Source organism: Typopeltis vanoorti, chromosome 11 (assembly GCF_054136105.1).
Source record: "Typopeltis vanoorti isolate ZY-2024b chromosome 11, IOZ_Tvanoo_1.0, whole genome shotgun sequence".
In the NCBI taxonomy this organism is placed as follows: domain Eukaryota; kingdom Metazoa; phylum Arthropoda; class Arachnida; order Uropygi; family Thelyphonidae; genus Typopeltis; species Typopeltis vanoorti.
In genome coordinates this window covers 53,505,128-53,523,468 of record NC_143559.1, presented here as the reverse complement: position 1 = coordinate 53,523,468, position 18,341 = coordinate 53,505,128, and the positions used below count along the sequence as shown (strand labels likewise).

At 36.8% G+C, this 18,341-nt stretch overlaps 1 protein-coding gene across 1 annotated transcript in view; it reads left to right on the top strand.

The window, feature by feature from the left end:
• The window catches only part of LOC150101584 (homeobox protein OTX2-like), a 99,644-nt gene that overhangs the window by 75,833 nt on the left and 5,470 nt on the right, over positions 1-18,341 (top strand). The window contains exon 2 of the mRNA XM_090400848.1: positions 238-398. Within this exon, the coding sequence (XP_090256974.1) occupies positions 238-398 (161 nt within the window). The remainder of the gene's footprint in view (positions 1-237; positions 399-18,341) is intronic.

Here is an 18,341-nt window from a genome sequence, read left to right as displayed (position 1 = left end):
AATTGAAGTATGATAGCTCATGTATGTGTGTGAGAGTGGGACCTCCAATGAGTCTCTTGACTCCATGGAGGTCTGTTGATAATAATAACAGAAACTTAAGATTATGATTTCCAAACTAAACTAAACTAAACTATTTTATAAGCATTCTTAAGATTATGATTTCCAAACTAAACTAAACTAAACTATTTTATAAGCATTCAAAGGTATAAAGGTTACTTATGTTAAATTTTATTTTAGCACCATCTCCAGCACCCCGGAAACAAAGAAGAGAAAGGACTACATTTACAAAGAGCCAATTAGAAGTTTTGGAAGAATTATTTAAAAAGACTCGATATCCAGATATCTTTACAAGGGAAGAAGTAGCAGCAAAAATTAAGCTTCCAGAATCAAGAATACAAGTAAATAGTTTGAGAATTTATTATTAATTATACTATTGAATATGAGGAATTTATAACTAAAATTAAAACTGGTGTAGTCTATGAATTAAATTTCCATATTTATTATTTACCTTTAATAATATCACCAAATGATTTTAGATTCTATTTACTGAAACTTTCTGAATTCTTAATGGACCTGCATTCTAGTTCCTCATTTGAGGTGCAACAAGTATAGTCATCAAATTAGGAACTACAATGTAGGTCCATTTTGTTTCAATGCTTTAGCAAAGGTTTTCATAAGAGCTTAATATGCAGTGGCATAGTGGTGTTCTTGGAGTTGAAAAGAGGCTTATATTTTATTTTCTCTTCATTATGTTAAGGGATGATGAGGCAATATATATATATATATATATATATATAGCCAAGTCTCCCCACTTTCTCATGATATGGCTTGTTTCCACAAAGGGAGCTCTGGTGAGGCAAAGTATTGCCACCTTAAAAGCATACCTTCCCGAGTTGGAGGATATGATGCCAACTAGACTTAAATCACGTATGATGGGTGTTCATGCTCCCCACATCTTAATCTTTTCACTAGGGAGCCAGTATCTCCATTCAAGGATATAGCTGTAAAGCAGTTTCTGCAGGACAGCTACCAGACAGTACATGAGACCGAACCTGCTGATAACTCTTTCTGGCAAATAATTCTACTTCTGTTTACTTTGCCAAGTTGTGCCTGGAGGGAGGTAGAGTGCATCAGTTTGTGGTGGGCACTGTCAAAGGCCATACGTGGATTGAAGTCTGGGTAACTCCTGTGTGGAGTTATCCAGATGTTGATGACCATCTTTAAACCCATGTTCTTTACATTTCCCATTCAACTATGATTAACAGTACAAAAAAAATCAGAAGCACTGCAGCTAAAAAAAACTCCAACAAAATATCACCAAAAATCTCTTAAAAATATACAAAATGCTCCAAAAAATACAAGTAAAAAAATCCAACACAACATCAAATTCCAAGTAAAACCTCTCAGATTGACTTCACTGACAACAGAGATCTTATTTCCAATATCATTGCTCAGCACAACCTACACATTCAAACCTGATGTTCTGTTTATCACTGAACCACAACTGGTATCCCTCTATATCTCACCTCAACTTTCCTTATTACATCTTCCATGATGCTTTTTTTGCAAGATGGCTGGGATTTGTGCTTTTGCCAGGTCTAACATCCCATGCAAAAGGTTATTGCATCTGGATCCTTTATATGATCTGTTTTGGTTCAAGATTTCTTTATCACACTTTATTGCCTTCATTTGCTGCATCTATGTTCTCCTAATTCTCACTTCAATTAACTTCTTGACTATCTGTCTTTGAAAGTTGATCATATGCAGTTGAATTACCCTAACAATGAGAATTTTCCTTGGTGATTTTGATATCTACAATTCAGACTGTTTGCTGTCAGTAATGATTTAACACAAACTGTTCACCAACCCACCAGAATTTAAGATAACTCCAACATCTTGGGCCATTCTGTAACTAGTCCTACATCCAAATACACAGGTGATGTTAGCTCTCCTCTTGGCAAATCTGACCATAACTTAACCCTGTTCATGTCTTCTTTCTATGGGATTCTTTTTCCCAGTCAATCTCTGCTTAGTATTCTGTGGCGGTACTACAAAGTGCCAAATGGAATGACCTTTGGGACATCCATGCCTCGTTTCCATTACACTGTCATAGTGCCAATAATCAGAAATTATTCTTGCCAAAATGGGTACTTTTATTCCCCACTCTACTCAGAATCCTTGATTCTTATGCAAACCTTGGATCTCCAACAACTGTCCAAAGCAATTCAAGTCAAAAATTCAGCATATGCCCAATGGCTCCAGTCAACAACTTCAGCCTCCAAAATCCTACGCTGACATTTGTAATGACCAAATGTACTAAGCTTGTCTCCTGGCCAAAGCTATGGGACCCAGCTTCAGGCCTTCCATATTTCCACCTCTCATATCCTGATGGTAAAATGATAATGTATCCCTCTTGTTTTTTTAACTCCATCTCTTGTATAGTTGATTAAGGCAGATCTTCTATTATTTCACACACTAGCCACAGTATATATACCTTCTATGAAATTTTGTCAGAAGGCCATCGGAAAAATACTCACCTTGATACCCATACATCTCCAGTCCTGATGGTATTCTTTGAGTTGTACTAAAAGCACATGTTCCAGAACTCGCACCCATCTTCTGTCATCCTCATCAAACTATCATACTCATTTAGCATCTATCCAGTTGCTTGGAAGCAAGCATATCCAGCCTGTTCCTAAAATGAGAGATAAAAGTCAATAAAATTATTGCCCTATTGCTTTGGTCTCAGTACTCTCAAAAATTATAGAAAGGGCAGCAACAGCCATCTGCCTTCACTATCTAGACTCATCAATTACTCCTTACCAACTATCTTATAGTATTCCTATGTTCCATTTCATTCCTGGAGTTATAATCTCCATCACTGAAGGCAAGAACCAAACAATTCAGATCTCTAACAAGATTAAGAACCTGGTTAATCATCAGATGAAAGCATTTTATATGATGACTTGCTATCTAAGTTGGAAGTAGATTTATCATTCATCTTTATGAGAGCATCTTGTAATGATGGTGGAGCATACAAAGCTCACCAAATTGTGCCCTAAACTTATTTAAATATTTCTGCATTCACTATACTATCCACTCCATGCAGAGAACCTGCTCTTCACCCATTCTCATTATACAGCTGCCAGAAATGGCCTCTTGTTCTACCACAGTCCCTTTTGTTCTATGAAAAGTCTCTTTCACAATTAATCCAGTAAATCCTCCTCACCAATTTGTATGTTTCAGTCATATTGCACCTCTTCTCCAAAAAGCTCTGCATATAATTGCATTTTCTGAATTTGTCTTCAATCCAACATTCCCAATGCCAATATAGTCTATCTTCCCTCCCCAATATGTTCTCATCCCTTAAAAACCAGGTGATCCAATCTACACATAGTGATAAAGGCTTTTTCAATGAAACCATAATCTTTCCCATTATCATAATCCTTAATCTTACAATTTTAGCAACATGATCCCTAAATTCTAGGTCCTTATCCACCATCCATCACAACCAGATCCCTTATCCTCTACCTCCTGTAACATATTTCTGCCAATTGTATACTCTATAGGTAAATATGACTTCTACATTGCTTCCAACTTAGTATCACCACCTCTGGGTATGGTTCCCACTGAGAGACCCCAATAAAGGTCAAAACTGGTATGGGTAGTGGCCCTTCCCTTAATGCATAGCATTATACATGTCCACAATGAGATATGCTTTGCATTATGGGAGATACTAAGACAAGTAGTGATGAGAGCTTGGTCCACCTTTACCACGAGTTGCCTCAGTTCTGAAGATACTTCAGGTGCAAACTTTGTTTGCTTACACTTGGATAAAGGATTAAACTAAATTTATTATTGTATACTCTACATTTAGCCACACTGAGCTAACAAGTTTTAAATTTACACCTCATTGAACTGGCAGCTCTATTCACCATCCTGCTCAGTCCTACTACAAGGTCACAGTACTGTCTCATCTACTCCTCATGGTTCTCCCTAACTTCATCTGAGAAGAACTGCACGTTCCCATTTTCTCCCAATATTAATACACAAACTATACTAATGGCCCCCAAAACAAGTCCTTACAGCATATTACTAATGATTTTCCCTTTCTAAACTGCACTCATTGACATAACTTGCAGAAACCTATCTGACAGCCATTCTAATACCATCTATTCCAAATTAATTAACAACCTGTTCTGTGTTGACAATTTATCAAATGTGTTTGCAAAATCTCTATACTATATATATATATATATATACAGGGTGTTCGGGATAAATTTGACAGTTTCGTAAGGAAAAAGAAAATCTTCTTTGTATCTATTAAATTTAATGAATTGACAAAAAAACATTACAGGCAGAGTTAATTACAATACTATCAACAAGATTTACTCAAAATAACCACCATTAGCATCGATCACAGCTTCAATTCTGCTTCGGAACCTCGAACAAGCTGATGCTACAGTCTCCCTGGGAAGGGCCGCAAAAACTGTTTTAATTTTATCCATTAACTGGGCTTTTGTATTACTGGAAGTGCGATTGGTGTCTTTTTCAACTGCGCCCCATACAAAATAATCCATGGGGTTAAGGTCTGGGGAGTTTGGAGGCCAAACATTTGGACTGGTGAAGTCGTAGAAATTTTCAGACAACCATTTTTGACTTTTCCCAGAGGTGTGGCAAGGGGCCGAATCCTGCTGCCATACATACGGCCTACCATTGGCTACCCTTGTTATCCAGGGCTTGACTACAGTTAGCAACTCCACGAACAAAGCCCGAATTCCAATGCCAGGGTTCTTCAACACCTGTTCCTGCAGATTTGCGAGGAATTCTGCTGTACGAACGCAATCAGATCGTCTGCTAGGGATCTTTCTTCTTGCTACATCCTCGTAGTCACCATTGCAAGTCTCTAGTTCATGCCTGATTGTTTTTACTGTATTCAGGGAGCATTGGGCAGCAGTCGTAATATCCTTATTTTGATGGCGGGCACAAATCATCATGATACAAGTTATTCTCTTCCATGATTCAGGTGGGTTCCAGCTATCCATCCTTTCTGACATCTTGTATATGAATGAAGAAGGGTCCAAACTTTTAAATGAAGAGAAGTGTGTGTTAATACATGTAACTTACGGAAAAATATAATTAATTATAAATATGTCAAATTTATCCCGAACACCCTGTATATATATATATATCTCTTGTCACCTGTTGTTGTAATACACAAGTGGACTGACTGTTAATTACAACTTCCCTAAACCCATCTTAATTATCACAGTGAATGTTCCTGTTATAAACTCGGTTCTGTATCCTGACCCTTAAACACCTCAGTCACAACTCCACACATATATGTAATGACTTATCAACATCCTCCTTGGTGCAGTGGGACAATTTTGTTTTCCTTCCACACTTTGGAGTTTCTTCCATTGCAAGACTCTCAAATAAGCACGTCAAGCTACCATTAACTGAATGGAACACAACTGATATGTCAGTCTTGTTGCTTTAATTAACATAGTTTCACTTAATTCCTCATCTCTCTTGCTAGCCTGCTCACCATAAGTACCCCTTCCTCAGTAATTTCCTTCACACACACGCACGTCACGTGTAATGTCACATTTGAGAGGATGAAATATCTTGGTTATCACATTTTCATCAACTAATATCATCCTCCCATTATCATTTTTTCTGTTACTGGCCACATTTCAAAATAACTTGGATTTGCTTAGTATATTTGCTACTTTTTTTAATTTATATATTTTTTTTAATGTGAAAACCAACCTGTGTTGTAAATCTATAGTACATTAGTGTTATGGTTAGATAATCTGGGAACTCTGCTCTTGGAAGCAAACAAGTTGCTTCAACCACTCTAAGTAGAGCTATGGTCTTTCACAGACATCCATGAGATTCAAATCAAACAACCTGTTGCTTTAGAGTGGATATGCTATCCATTTGGCCAACCACTGCTGTTACTGTAACTCTGTAAGGATAGTCAAAGTAACTTTCCTAGCCTGCTCTTTATATCCCTCATGCAGCTGATTACTAATATACAATTTACATATCCACAGTACCTTTTTCCTTCCAGATTTGCATGATTAAGCTCTTAATTCGCTGTTGCTGTTAAATAGTCCTGAACAGTGCCCATGTAGCATAGATCTTTCTATCTAACTCCTCACTTCATGCTATAGCTCAACTCTGAGCTTTTTATAATTGCTGTCCTTGTATTTTTACATATCCTTTTGTCATATGTCTGGCCACCACCCAGATTATTATCATATTGTCACTCACCAAATGGAAAGCGATTTCACATGTTTGTGCTTACATCCTCTGATGTGATGACTATAGTGTTTATTGCATACTGCCTAAGGTAGATGACCCTCAAAACCCCGAAATTATTTTTCTTTCTCTTCGATGCTCTCTCTCTCTTCATTCCAGTCTATATTACCATAATGAAAATTACCTACAAGAATTGCTCTTTTCTTGTTCTGATTCAATATGTGTATACATTTCTGTTATCATTCTCCAAATTCTTATGCATATAGTAACATATTACCAAATATCTTACTGTATCCTCCACCTCGCAGCTGCAGAACCACTGTAGCTGTTTTTCCCTTTTGTATGGGTATAATTCTTCTACCACCAGCACTCCATCATTTAAAAAAAAAAATGCCCTTCTCTTTCTATTCCCACCTTAATGCCATCTTCATTCAACTATGATTCATTTATTCCAACCATTTTTAGACAAATGAAATCAAAGTAACAAAGTTGAGCTCCTTATTCCTGTTTGAAACCCAACACTCATAACATCACTTTAGTCAATCTTCTCTTCACCCTCAAGACCTTATCCCCTTTAAAAAGAAGGATCAAATCTGTGCATAGCGATCAATGCCTTACACAAAAAGAAACTGTAGTCAGCTGTAAATGTTCACAATTTTAGCAACCTGACACCCCTTCCAGGTTCTTGTCTAGCATTAAAAAAAAAAAAAAAATTCTGGTTTCCATTCTGCCAAATACACTCACCTTGAGCAAAATTTCCATGTGCACCTGAATTCCCCCCCTCCCAATTCTTGTTCTTTTTCATCTCCCATACTTTTTTCCATTCACAAGCACTTCTTCAGTCTTGCCATTAGTCTTTTCCAACAGTAGTCTCTCCAGTTGACTTGCCAAATTCATTCAAATGCAATCTATAATGCAATATTTACATCTATCTCTCAATTACTCCCACACCTTTGAAAACCACACTTTCTCCTTACACAGCTCTCCTATCATACTGTTTTAATTTTTACATGTTGTCTTACCTCTTAATTGTCATACATGGACAATATGCTGAATATCTTTCCTATCAGCTTTTCATTGTCCACAGTCTCCTGACATCCATTCTGACAATCTCCTTCTGTTCAACCAAATCATTTGTTCCTACAATTGCCACTACTCATGAGTTATTTGTTACATCTTTCTCCCACTCACCTTTCATTCACTTCTTTTACATTATATATATATATATGAGAACTGTAAAATCTCGATGAGTCCTTGATGGCTTCTCTTAATAAAAGAATATTGATTAAAGTTTATAAGGCAGAACACCGGAATAAGTTTATAACATTTATTTACTTAGTAACATAACATTTCACTCCAATTGCACAGGATTTCTGTAAATAAACTAGTAGACAAAACAGGAAGGACTAACAAAGGTGACAACTGTTACAACATTATATCAAAGACACTGATGTTATTTTTCAAAAATTATTTCTAATTGTTCCAAATGTTCTGCACTTGCACATTCATGTGAATGTTTTTGATTAATGAAGGCTAGGATGTATTCAGACAAGTGAATACTTTGGTTTAAATATCTAGGATCTAATGCAATTTCCCAAGATTCCCATATTTTTCTTTCTGTTGTATCATAGCAACAGTGTAATAGTTTTTTCATTTATCCCATAAAACACCACAAAGCTCAGGTGTCATTTCTGTGGTATTCAATGTCTGGAACACGTTCTTCTCTTATATATATATATATATACGAGGTGGTCTGTAAAGTTCTCGGTCTAACAATGAAAAAGCGAATTTATAATTGAAAAATTATTTTTATTTTTCAACATAATCTCCCTTAAGACTAATAATACATTTATTCCAGTGATGCACCAGCACCATTATCCTGTCCCTCTAGTGGTTCTCAGTATGATCTGCAAAATACCCCTCTACAGCTGCAATCACTTTGATTCGAAGAAAAACATTGACCAGCGAGGAAGAGTTTTAGTTTTGGGGAAGAGATAGAAGGGGAATAGGATGGCTGTTCAAACAATTCATAGTGCAGATCCCTTAATTTTCCCATTGCCAAAACACCTTTGTGGGCAGGTGCATTGTCCTGATGAAAGATGATTTCTTCTTCTGCAAACTGGGTCTTTTCTCACGAAGTTTTTCATTTAGTCTGGTTAAAAGATTGGAATAATATTCCCCAGTTACCCTTTTCAAGATAATTAATAAACAAAATGCCTTTAGAATCCCAAAACACTGATGCCATGACCGCAAAATCAGTTTTATTCTTGTTAAAATGCTCCAAGCACCGTTCAGAAATTTTCTTGCGAGTGCGCTTTAGATCTACTGTGAGCAAGAGCGGCACCAATCTTGCGCAAAGCTTTTTCATTTGCAATTCTTCATGCAAATTACAGTTACACCCTGAGTTACATAAATGATGTGTTCCGTAAACCTTTACGTAAGTCAAATTTGTAAATTACATACATACAATAAAATGTTCAATGGCTACTCATGCCATTGTCTTACATTAATTTTTTTGTCATTAATATAGAAATTTTGCTATTTTCCATTTTTAATATTTTAATAAAAAAAATCAATTGTATTTGAATAATATATATATACTGTAAATACGAAAGTATGAAAAATACATAATATTAAAGAATATAAAAACTACTACCGCAAAACGAAATATTCACTTTTCAAATAAAAAAAAAATCTTGTGACAGCTAAGTTGGCTGTTCTAAGGAATGCTGTTCTGCAGGAAGTTTTACCCCTTTCGATGTTTAAGGCTGAGGGTGGTTGGAGTCATCTTGAGTTTGTTGTGAACGACATCTCACAAACATGTCTAGAGTAGATTGTGTGGTCACATGCTTCTTGTCCTCGTAGATGGCCTTGTAGCTAGACACATCAGAATAGATACGGTGGCCAACATTTTCGAACTGCTCAGTGTTCGGATCCATCAATTCTAATTTTCCAATTCTAATTCAAGTTAACCTTGGCTAGTCCCTTCATTGTAAATTTCTTTATGTCTGGCGGTTCCGTCGGCTATTGTATTCACTGTTGAAATAAGTCGATTTATTTCCTGAGCTATTGCTGATAGAATTTTCCCACTTTCATATATTCGAATTATTTTCAACTTTTCTTCTAAAGTAATTGCAGACCTTTGCTTTTTAGATTTATTACCAGCGCATTCGGCTTTGCATTTGCATTCCACTTTAAGGGTAAAAAAAACAAAGAAAATAGAAGTGATAACAAGTGACAGAGCTAACCACGTGAGGCATCTACTAATGTAGATGCCTCGTGTAGTTCCTACCGCAATAAGGCTGTCAAAGATGTACCTGCACAGAGCCGCAAACATATTCATACGCGGTAGTAGATTTGTTACGTAACTGCGAATTTACGTGAGTTGTGTGTTACATAACTCGGGGTGTAACTGTATATCCTACACATTCTTTTGAAATGCCTACAGTCTCACAATTTCATGCACTGTGACTCGCCGGTCATCCAATACCATATCATTTGATCAATAATTTCTGGTGTTACACTTTTTGGATGCCCTTCACATGGATCATCTTCAAGGCTGGTACAGCCATGTTTAAACTCGGCAGTCCATTTCTTAATTGTCAAAAATGAAAGAGAAGAGTGCTCATAAACTTTTATGAACTTCGAATGAATTTCTTTTGGCATTAAACCTTCTTTTACAAAGAATTTCATAACCGCATGATACTCAATTTTATCCATTTTAAGGGATACAGACAACACTTTTGCTTCAGACAGTTGTATAAAACAAACTACTTGATAGAATGACTCGCAATTTCACATGGATGCTTATGACAGATATACCAACTTAGAAAAAAAAATCTTGCCAATAGTGTTGCCATCTATGATCAAGACCGAGAACTTTTCAGACCACCCTCATATATATATCATCGTCAATCATTGTCAATCCACTGATGGATGAAGGCCTTTCCAATATTCTCCAAAACTGTCTGTCCATGGCTCTCCTTTTTCCGTGTTACTCTCCTGCAAATGTTATATCATCAATCCACCGTGATTTAGGTCAGCATCGTGGTAGTTTTTTCTCCAGTGGGATCCAATCCAGTACTTCTTTTGTCCATCATTGATCTTGCCCTCGAGAAATATGCCCAGCCATTTGCCACTTCAAATGTTTCACTTTTCCTATAATGTCAGATACTTTGGTTTGATTTTTTATCCATGTATTCCTTTTGTGATTCAGTCTTGCGATACCAAGCAGACCTACTAAATTGTGTTGTTCTTAATTTTTGAATTTCCTTTGCATTTAGTGTCCATTTTTCACAGCCTTACCAATACACAGCTCTCCTATCATACTGTTTTAATTTTTACATGTTGTCTTACCTCTTAATTGTCATACATGGACAATATGCTGAATATCTTTCCTATCAGCTTTTCATTGTCCACAGTCTCCTGACATCCATTTTGACAATCTCCTTCTGTTCAACCAAATCATTTGTTCCTACAATTGCCACTACTCATGAGTTATTTGTTACATCTTTCTCCCACTCACCTTTCATTCACTTCTTTTACATTATATATATATATATGAGAACTGTAAAATCTCGATGAGTCCTTGATGGCTTCTCTTAATAAAAGAATATTGATTAAAGTTTATAAGGCAGAACACCGGAATAAGTTTATAACATTTATTTACTTAGTAACATAACATTTCACTCCAATTGCACAGGATTTCTGTAAATAAACTAGTAGACAAAACAGGAAGGACTAACAAAGGTGACAACTGTTACAACATTATATCAAAGACACTGATGTTATTTTTCAAAAATTATTTCTAATTGTTCCAAATGTTCTGCACTTGCACATTCATGTGAATGTTTTTGATTAATGAAGGCTAGGATGTATTCAGACAAGTGAATACTTTGGTTTAAATATCTAGGATCTAATGCAATTTCCCAAGATTCCCATATTTTTCTTTCTGTTGTATCATAGCAACAGTGTAATAGTTTTTTCATTTATCCCATAAAACACCACAAAGCTCAGGTGTCATTTCTGTGGTATTCAATGTCTGGAACACGTTCTTCTCTTATATATATATATATATACGAGGTGGTCTGTAAAGTTCTCGGTCTAACAATGAAAAAGCGAATTTATAATTGAAAAATTATTTTTATTTTTCAACATAATCTCCCTTAAGACTAATAATACATTTATTCCAGTGATGCACCAGCACCATTATCCTGTCCCTCTAGTGGTTCTCAGTATGATCTGCAAAATACCCCTCTACAGCTGCAATCACTTTGATTCGAAGAAAAACATTGACCAGCGAGGAAGAGTTTTAGTTTTGGGGAAGAGATAGAAGGGGAATAGGATGGCTGTTCAAACAATTCATAGTGCAGATCCCTTAATTTTCCCATTGCCAAAACACCTTTGTGGGCAGGTGCATTGTCCTGATGAAAGATGATTTCTTCTTCTGCAAACTGGGTCTTTTCTCACGAAGTTTTTCATTTAGTCTGGTTAAAAGATTGGAATAATATTCCCCAGTTACCCTTTTCAAGATAATTAATAAACAAAATGCCTTTAGAATCCCAAAACACTGATGCCATGACCGCAAAATCAGTTTTATTCTTGTTAAAATGCTCCAAGCACCGTTCAGAAATTTTCTTGCGAGTGCGCTTTAGATCTACTGTGAGCAAGAGCGGCACCAATCTTGCGCAAAGCTTTTTCATTTGCAATTCTTCATGCAAATTACAGTTACACCCTGAGTTACATAAATGATGTGTTCCGTAAACCTTTACGTAAGTCAAATTTGTAAATTACATACATACAATAAAATGTTCAATGGCTACTCATGCCATTGTCTTACATTAATTTTTTTGTCATTAATATAGAAATTTTGCTATTTTCCATTTTTAATATTTTAATAAAAAAAATCAATTGTATTTGAATAATATATATATACTGTAAATACGAAAGTATGAAAAATACATAATATTAAAGAATATAAAAACTACTACCGCAAAACGAAATATTCACTTTTCAAATAAAAAAAAAATCTTGTGACAGCTAAGTTGGCTGTTCTAAGGAATGCTGTTCTGCAGGAAGTTTTACCCCTTTCGATGTTTAAGGCTGAGGGTGGTTGGAGTCATCTTGAGTTTGTTGTGAACGACATCTCACAAACATGTCTAGAGTAGATTGTGTGGTCACATGCTTCTTGTCCTCGTAGATGGCCTTGTAGCTAGACACATCAGAATAGATACGGTGGCCAACATTTTCGAACTGCTCAGTGTTCGGATCCATCAATTCTAATTTTCCAATTCTAATTCAAGTTAACCTTGGCTAGTCCCTTCATTGTAAATTTCTTTATGTCTGGCGGTTCCGTCGGCTATTGTATTCACTGTTGAAATAAGTCGATTTATTTCCTGAGCTATTGCTGATAGAATTTTCCCACTTTCATATATTCGAATTATTTTCAACTTTTCTTCTAAAGTAATTGCAGACCTTTGCTTTTTAGATTTATTACCAGCGCATTCGGCTTTGCATTTGCATTCCACTTTAAGGGTAAAAAAAACAAAGAAAATAGAAGTGATAACAAGTGACAGAGCTAACCACGTGAGGCATCTACTAATGTAGATGCCTCGTGTAGTTCCTACCGCAATAAGGCTGTCAAAGATGTACCTGCACAGAGCCGCAAACATATTCATACGCGGTAGTAGATTTGTTACGTAACTGCGAATTTACGTGAGTTGTGTGTTACATAACTCGGGGTGTAACTGTATATCCTACACATTCTTTTGAAATGCCTACAGTCTCACAATTTCATGCACTGTGACTCGCCGGTCATCCAATACCATATCATTTGATCAATAATTTCTGGTGTTACACTTTTTGGATGCCCTTCACATGGATCATCTTCAAGGCTGGTACAGCCATGTTTAAACTCGGCAGTCCATTTCTTAATTGTCAAAAATGAAAGAGAAGAGTGCTCATAAACTTTTATGAACTTCGAATGAATTTCTTTTGGCATTAAACCTTCTTTTACAAAGAATTTCATAACCGCATGATACTCAATTTTATCCATTTTAAGGGATACAGACAACACTTTTGCTTCAGACAGTTGTATAAAACAAACTACTTGATAGAATGACTCGCAATTTCACATGGATGCTTATGACAGATATACCAACTTAGAAAAAAAAATCTTGCCAATAGTGTTGCCATCTATGATCAAGACCGAGAACTTTTCAGACCACCCTCATATATATATCATCGTCAATCATTGTCAATCCACTGATGGATGAAGGCCTTTCCAATATTCTCCAAAACTGTCTGTCCATGGCTCTCCTTTTTCCGTGTTACTCTCCTGCAAATGTTATATCATCAATCCACCGTGATTTAGGTCAGCATCGTGGTAGTTTTTTCTCCAGTGGGATCCAATCCAGTACTTCTTTTGTCCATCATTGATCTTGCCCTCGAGAAATATGCCCAGCCATTTGCCACTTCAAATGTTTCACTTTTCCTATAATGTCAGATACTTTGGTTTGATTTTTTATCCATGTATTCCTTTTGTGATTCAGTCTTGCGATACCAAGCAGACCTACTAAATTGTGTTGTTCTTAATTTTTGAATTTCCTTTGCATTTAGTGTCCATTTTTCACAGCCTTACCAATATAGGAAGAATACATTGGTTAAAAAACTTTTCTCTTCAGGCATACTGGTAGTTGGCTTCTGAATATTTCTTATATAAAATTCAGCTGATTTTGTGTCCAAAATCAAAGACATCAAACTCAACAAATCAGATTTAATGGCAGGTTTCAATATAGTTTCTCTCTTCACGAATGTACCTACTCAAGACGTCCTCCATCTTCTCCAGAACAAACTATCTAAGAAATTCTTTTCCTTACTTTCTCACTGTGTAAATTCAGGATACTTCAAATACAAAAACAAGATTTACAAACAGAACTCAATCTTGGCTATGGGCAGTTTGCTCTCTCCGATTCTTACTGACATATTTCTTAAGGATTTTAAAGAAAAAGCAATTAATTCCTCAACTCTAAAACCCAAAATATGGCATCGTTATATAGACGATGTATTCCTCATCTGGGAACATGGTGTCAACAACCTCAATTTATTTCTAGGCCACCTCAACAAGTTTAATGAGAAAATCAATTTTACCTACGAACTGGAATCCAATGACAGTCTCCCATTTCTGGACCTAAAACTTACGAGATGCTCTGAACATATCAAAATCTCAATTTTTAGAAAACCCACACACACATAGATACCTTCATGCTTCTTCCCATCACTACCCTCCACAAAAATTTGGTATTATTTCAACCCTGGCACATCCAGCCAGATCTTTACTAACAGATGAAATTGAAAATGAACTCCATTTATTAAAAAGGACTTTTGTCAAGAATAGTTTCTCTCTTAAAAAGATTGATAAATTTTTCTCTTTCCATCGCTCAACTGCTATTGAAGATTCTTCTCCCCCAAGAGCTTTTATATTGTTGCCATACATCAGCTCTCTCTCCCCAAAACTGGCAAAAATTCTTAAGAAATTCAACATTCAAACTTGCTTCACTATGTTTCCAAAACTTCGCTCCATACTAAGTAGACCTAAAGTGAAACATCTTCCTATTCAGTATCCAGGAGTCTACAAGATTTTGTGTGAATGTGGTAAACCATATTTCGGCCAGACAGCTAAATCCATCCTTTTACGTATGGAAGAACACCAAAGAGAAATCTCCTACAATAGGACCAGGGCCAGCGCTCTCTCTAGCTATGTTCTCTTCTCTATCAACTCATATGAAGGCCGGCAACACCTCGTAGACTGGCCGCAAACTTCTAATATTCATGTGCGTTATGATGAACTCGAAAGAAAGATTATCGAATCTAGAGGAATATCGCTAGATTCATCCCATATTAACAACAGCCTTAGCTACAATCTTTCTGACACACACATTGCCACTGTCCAGTATTGGTGCACTCATGACAGATCACGCACGTAGTCAACTTCTGTTGACTACGTGCGTGATCTGTCACGAGTGCATTGGAACTCCAGCAAGCATTCCTGTTTTAAAATGTACTATTGTGTTTTATACTAGATCTGTTGATGTAATTTTATCATGTCTCTGTTATTTTATATAATTCTTTGCCTGTGATACCTGAAGAAGTTGATTTATTCAACGAAACTAGTAGTATCTTAACATTAAACCTTTTCTTTTTCATTCTTGGTATATAGTCATTCAAACTAATTTTTTATAACATTATCTACAGAGTAAATATGAACAATTTTTTATTTACACACACACACACACACACACACACACACACACACACACACACACACACTAGGGGGGGATCTGCTCCCTGAACACCTACGGCACCCAACCCTCCATGTTCCGGACTGGTAGGCCGGTTCTCCTTGAATTCTGATGACTCGAATTTTGAAGACTCGATACTCAGCGTAGCCCCTGAGTGTCAAGCCTTCAACCCCCCCCCGGCACCCAACTACCATGTTCTGGACTGGTAGGCCGGTTCTCCTTGAATTCCAATGACTCGACACTCAGGGTAGCCCCTGAGTTGCAAATAACTTGACAAAAAAGTTACACAAAAACATTGCATAAAAATGTTACTGCCTACATCCGTTTCAAGCCAACGTCACATCAATTTCCAATTTCAGCTTATCATTTTATAGTATAGAGTGTATATATGAGGCTAATAATATTTGGGGGAGGAATTTGAGTAATTTGTTAGAGATCCGTCTGGTCCTGGCACTGTTTCCTGATGATTTGATGGTCTAGTGCTGTTTAAAAGGTTGGCATTTCTGATTTCTTTGTGCACACTACTATGCATTTTTCCTATGACATTTAAATCTACATGGTTGTAGTTGGGGTTGTTTTTTTTCTGGGCTATCTGTGGAGGCTTTGGCTTTGTCAGCATCATTGTAGACAATTCCTCATTCCCCATTAATTGGAGGAAGGGGCCTGCAGCTAATTTGAAGTGCTTTCACTGTTTTCCAGAGGGATTGGTCTTCAGTGTTTAGGTTGAAGTTTCATATCCCATTATTGTTGCAGAAGTCCTTTAGTGCACAGAAAACCTGATATGTGGCCCTGTTAAATTCTTGGCGATCAGCTGGAACCATAGTTTTGTGGTACTGGCATCTTAATTGATTTTTCTCCTGAATTAACTGTTTCATTTCTTCGGGAAGCTGATTTGTGGATGTGCGCATGATTGTAGAGGATTTAGTGCTGTTAGTACCTGAGTTTCTAAAGAACTTGTTGTCTTCTCTATTTCTTCAGTTGTCATTATGTGGAGAACTGATTCAAGATTTTTTGAAGAGTACCAGGGAATTAGTTCAAGTTGATAGTGTTAGTATTATCTACAGTGAAATTATGTGCAGTGCCTAGCTGGAGTATAATGAGGAAATGGAAGTAAGGTGCAGCAGAATGAGAGGTAGTGAGACTGTGGGAGTGACAGAGTGGAATTGTTGGAATGCAAGATTTGATGAAACAGTTATTGAAAATGAGGAATGATGTTAGACATTTAGTGGAAACTAATGAAAGTGTGCAAGAGAATAGAATGAAAGAAAAAAAGAGTAAAAGAGGTGATGAGTGATTCCAGGATAGCAGTATATGGAGATTCCATAGTAAAAGGATTAGTTAATGAGGGAGTCCACAAGGTCTGCTATCCAGGAGGGAGAATGAGCAGGATAATTTAGGCACTGGACATGAGGAAAAAATAAGAGAGTTAGTGGTGATTGTGGGGACCAATGATCTAAGCAGACATAAGGAGCATGTTAGAGTGTTTATCAGGAGGTTATTGAGAGGAGTGTGGTTGGAAAAGTTGGCAGTGTGTTGCCGAGGTATGACCGATGAGTTGCAACGGAGAGCCAAAATCATGAATAGTATGCTAGTGGAGCTGTTTAAGACGAAGGGAGTACAATTTGTGGATATATATGTCATGAGTTTGAGGGAAGAACGAAATTACACAGTTGTGATGGGATGCATCTTGAATGGCTTTGGAGTGAGTGCACTGGAGAAAGTGCTGGATGGAAGCAGTGTGTGACGCATGCAAGAGATGAAGTGAAAAATCAGGAAAGTGGCATTGAAGAGACAGAAATGATTGGAAGTGAAAACAGTAGTAGTGTGAGAGATGAAGAGAGAATGCGAATGCAAGAGGAGCAGGGAAATAGCTGGGGGGGGGGGAAGGCAGGCAGGCAGGCAGGGAGAGTGGATGTTGCAAGTGGCAGCGAATGTGTGTATGAAAATTGAGTATATTGCAATATGTGTGGGGAAGTCAAGACTGAACAGATATATGTGGTAAGTAGTGGTGATAAAGGTGATTGGGAAGGTATGGTGGAGAAATTGCAACTAACAAGTGACTTGGATGGGACTGATTATAAACCTAAAAAGGAATTACTGTGTTTGTTTACAATTACCAGCAGTATCAAAAATAAGGGAGAAGAAATGATTTCACTGATTGAGTTTATTTACTCCAAAATCATTGGAATAAGTGCAACATGGTTGAATGAAGTTGATATTCTAATGGGAATAGGAATGGAAGGATACAGTATTTTTCGTGAGAAGAGAAAGCGCAGGAAGGGAGGGGAAGTACTGCTGATTATAGCAGGGAAATTATGTCCACATATGGTAGACATGAAAGAGGAAAATGGTAGCAATGGTTATGAGGCAGTGTGGTGTAACATGGAGGTTGACAGGAAGACATATTTAGTTGGATGTTGCTAATAGGCCTGGAAATGTGGAAGGTGCCGATGAAGAAATGTATAAACAACTTGGATAGTGAAGAAAGGGAGGGTAATTATTATGGGTGATTTTAATTATGACAGTATACATTGGAAAAGTATAATGGCAAAGAAGGGCATATGAGGATCGAGAGTTTTAGGTCTGATCATTTCATCAGAGGATGTGAGTGGTGTTTTGCACTTTCCTCCAATTGGCGAAAGTGATCACCTGGGTTGTGGCTAGCCATATGCAGACTTTTGTGAGGAAAGGACTGTGCTTTTTCTGGCAGTACGCAGTACTGGCACCTTTTTCCTTAAGTTTTTAAAAATTTGCGATTTATTGACAGCAAAATGT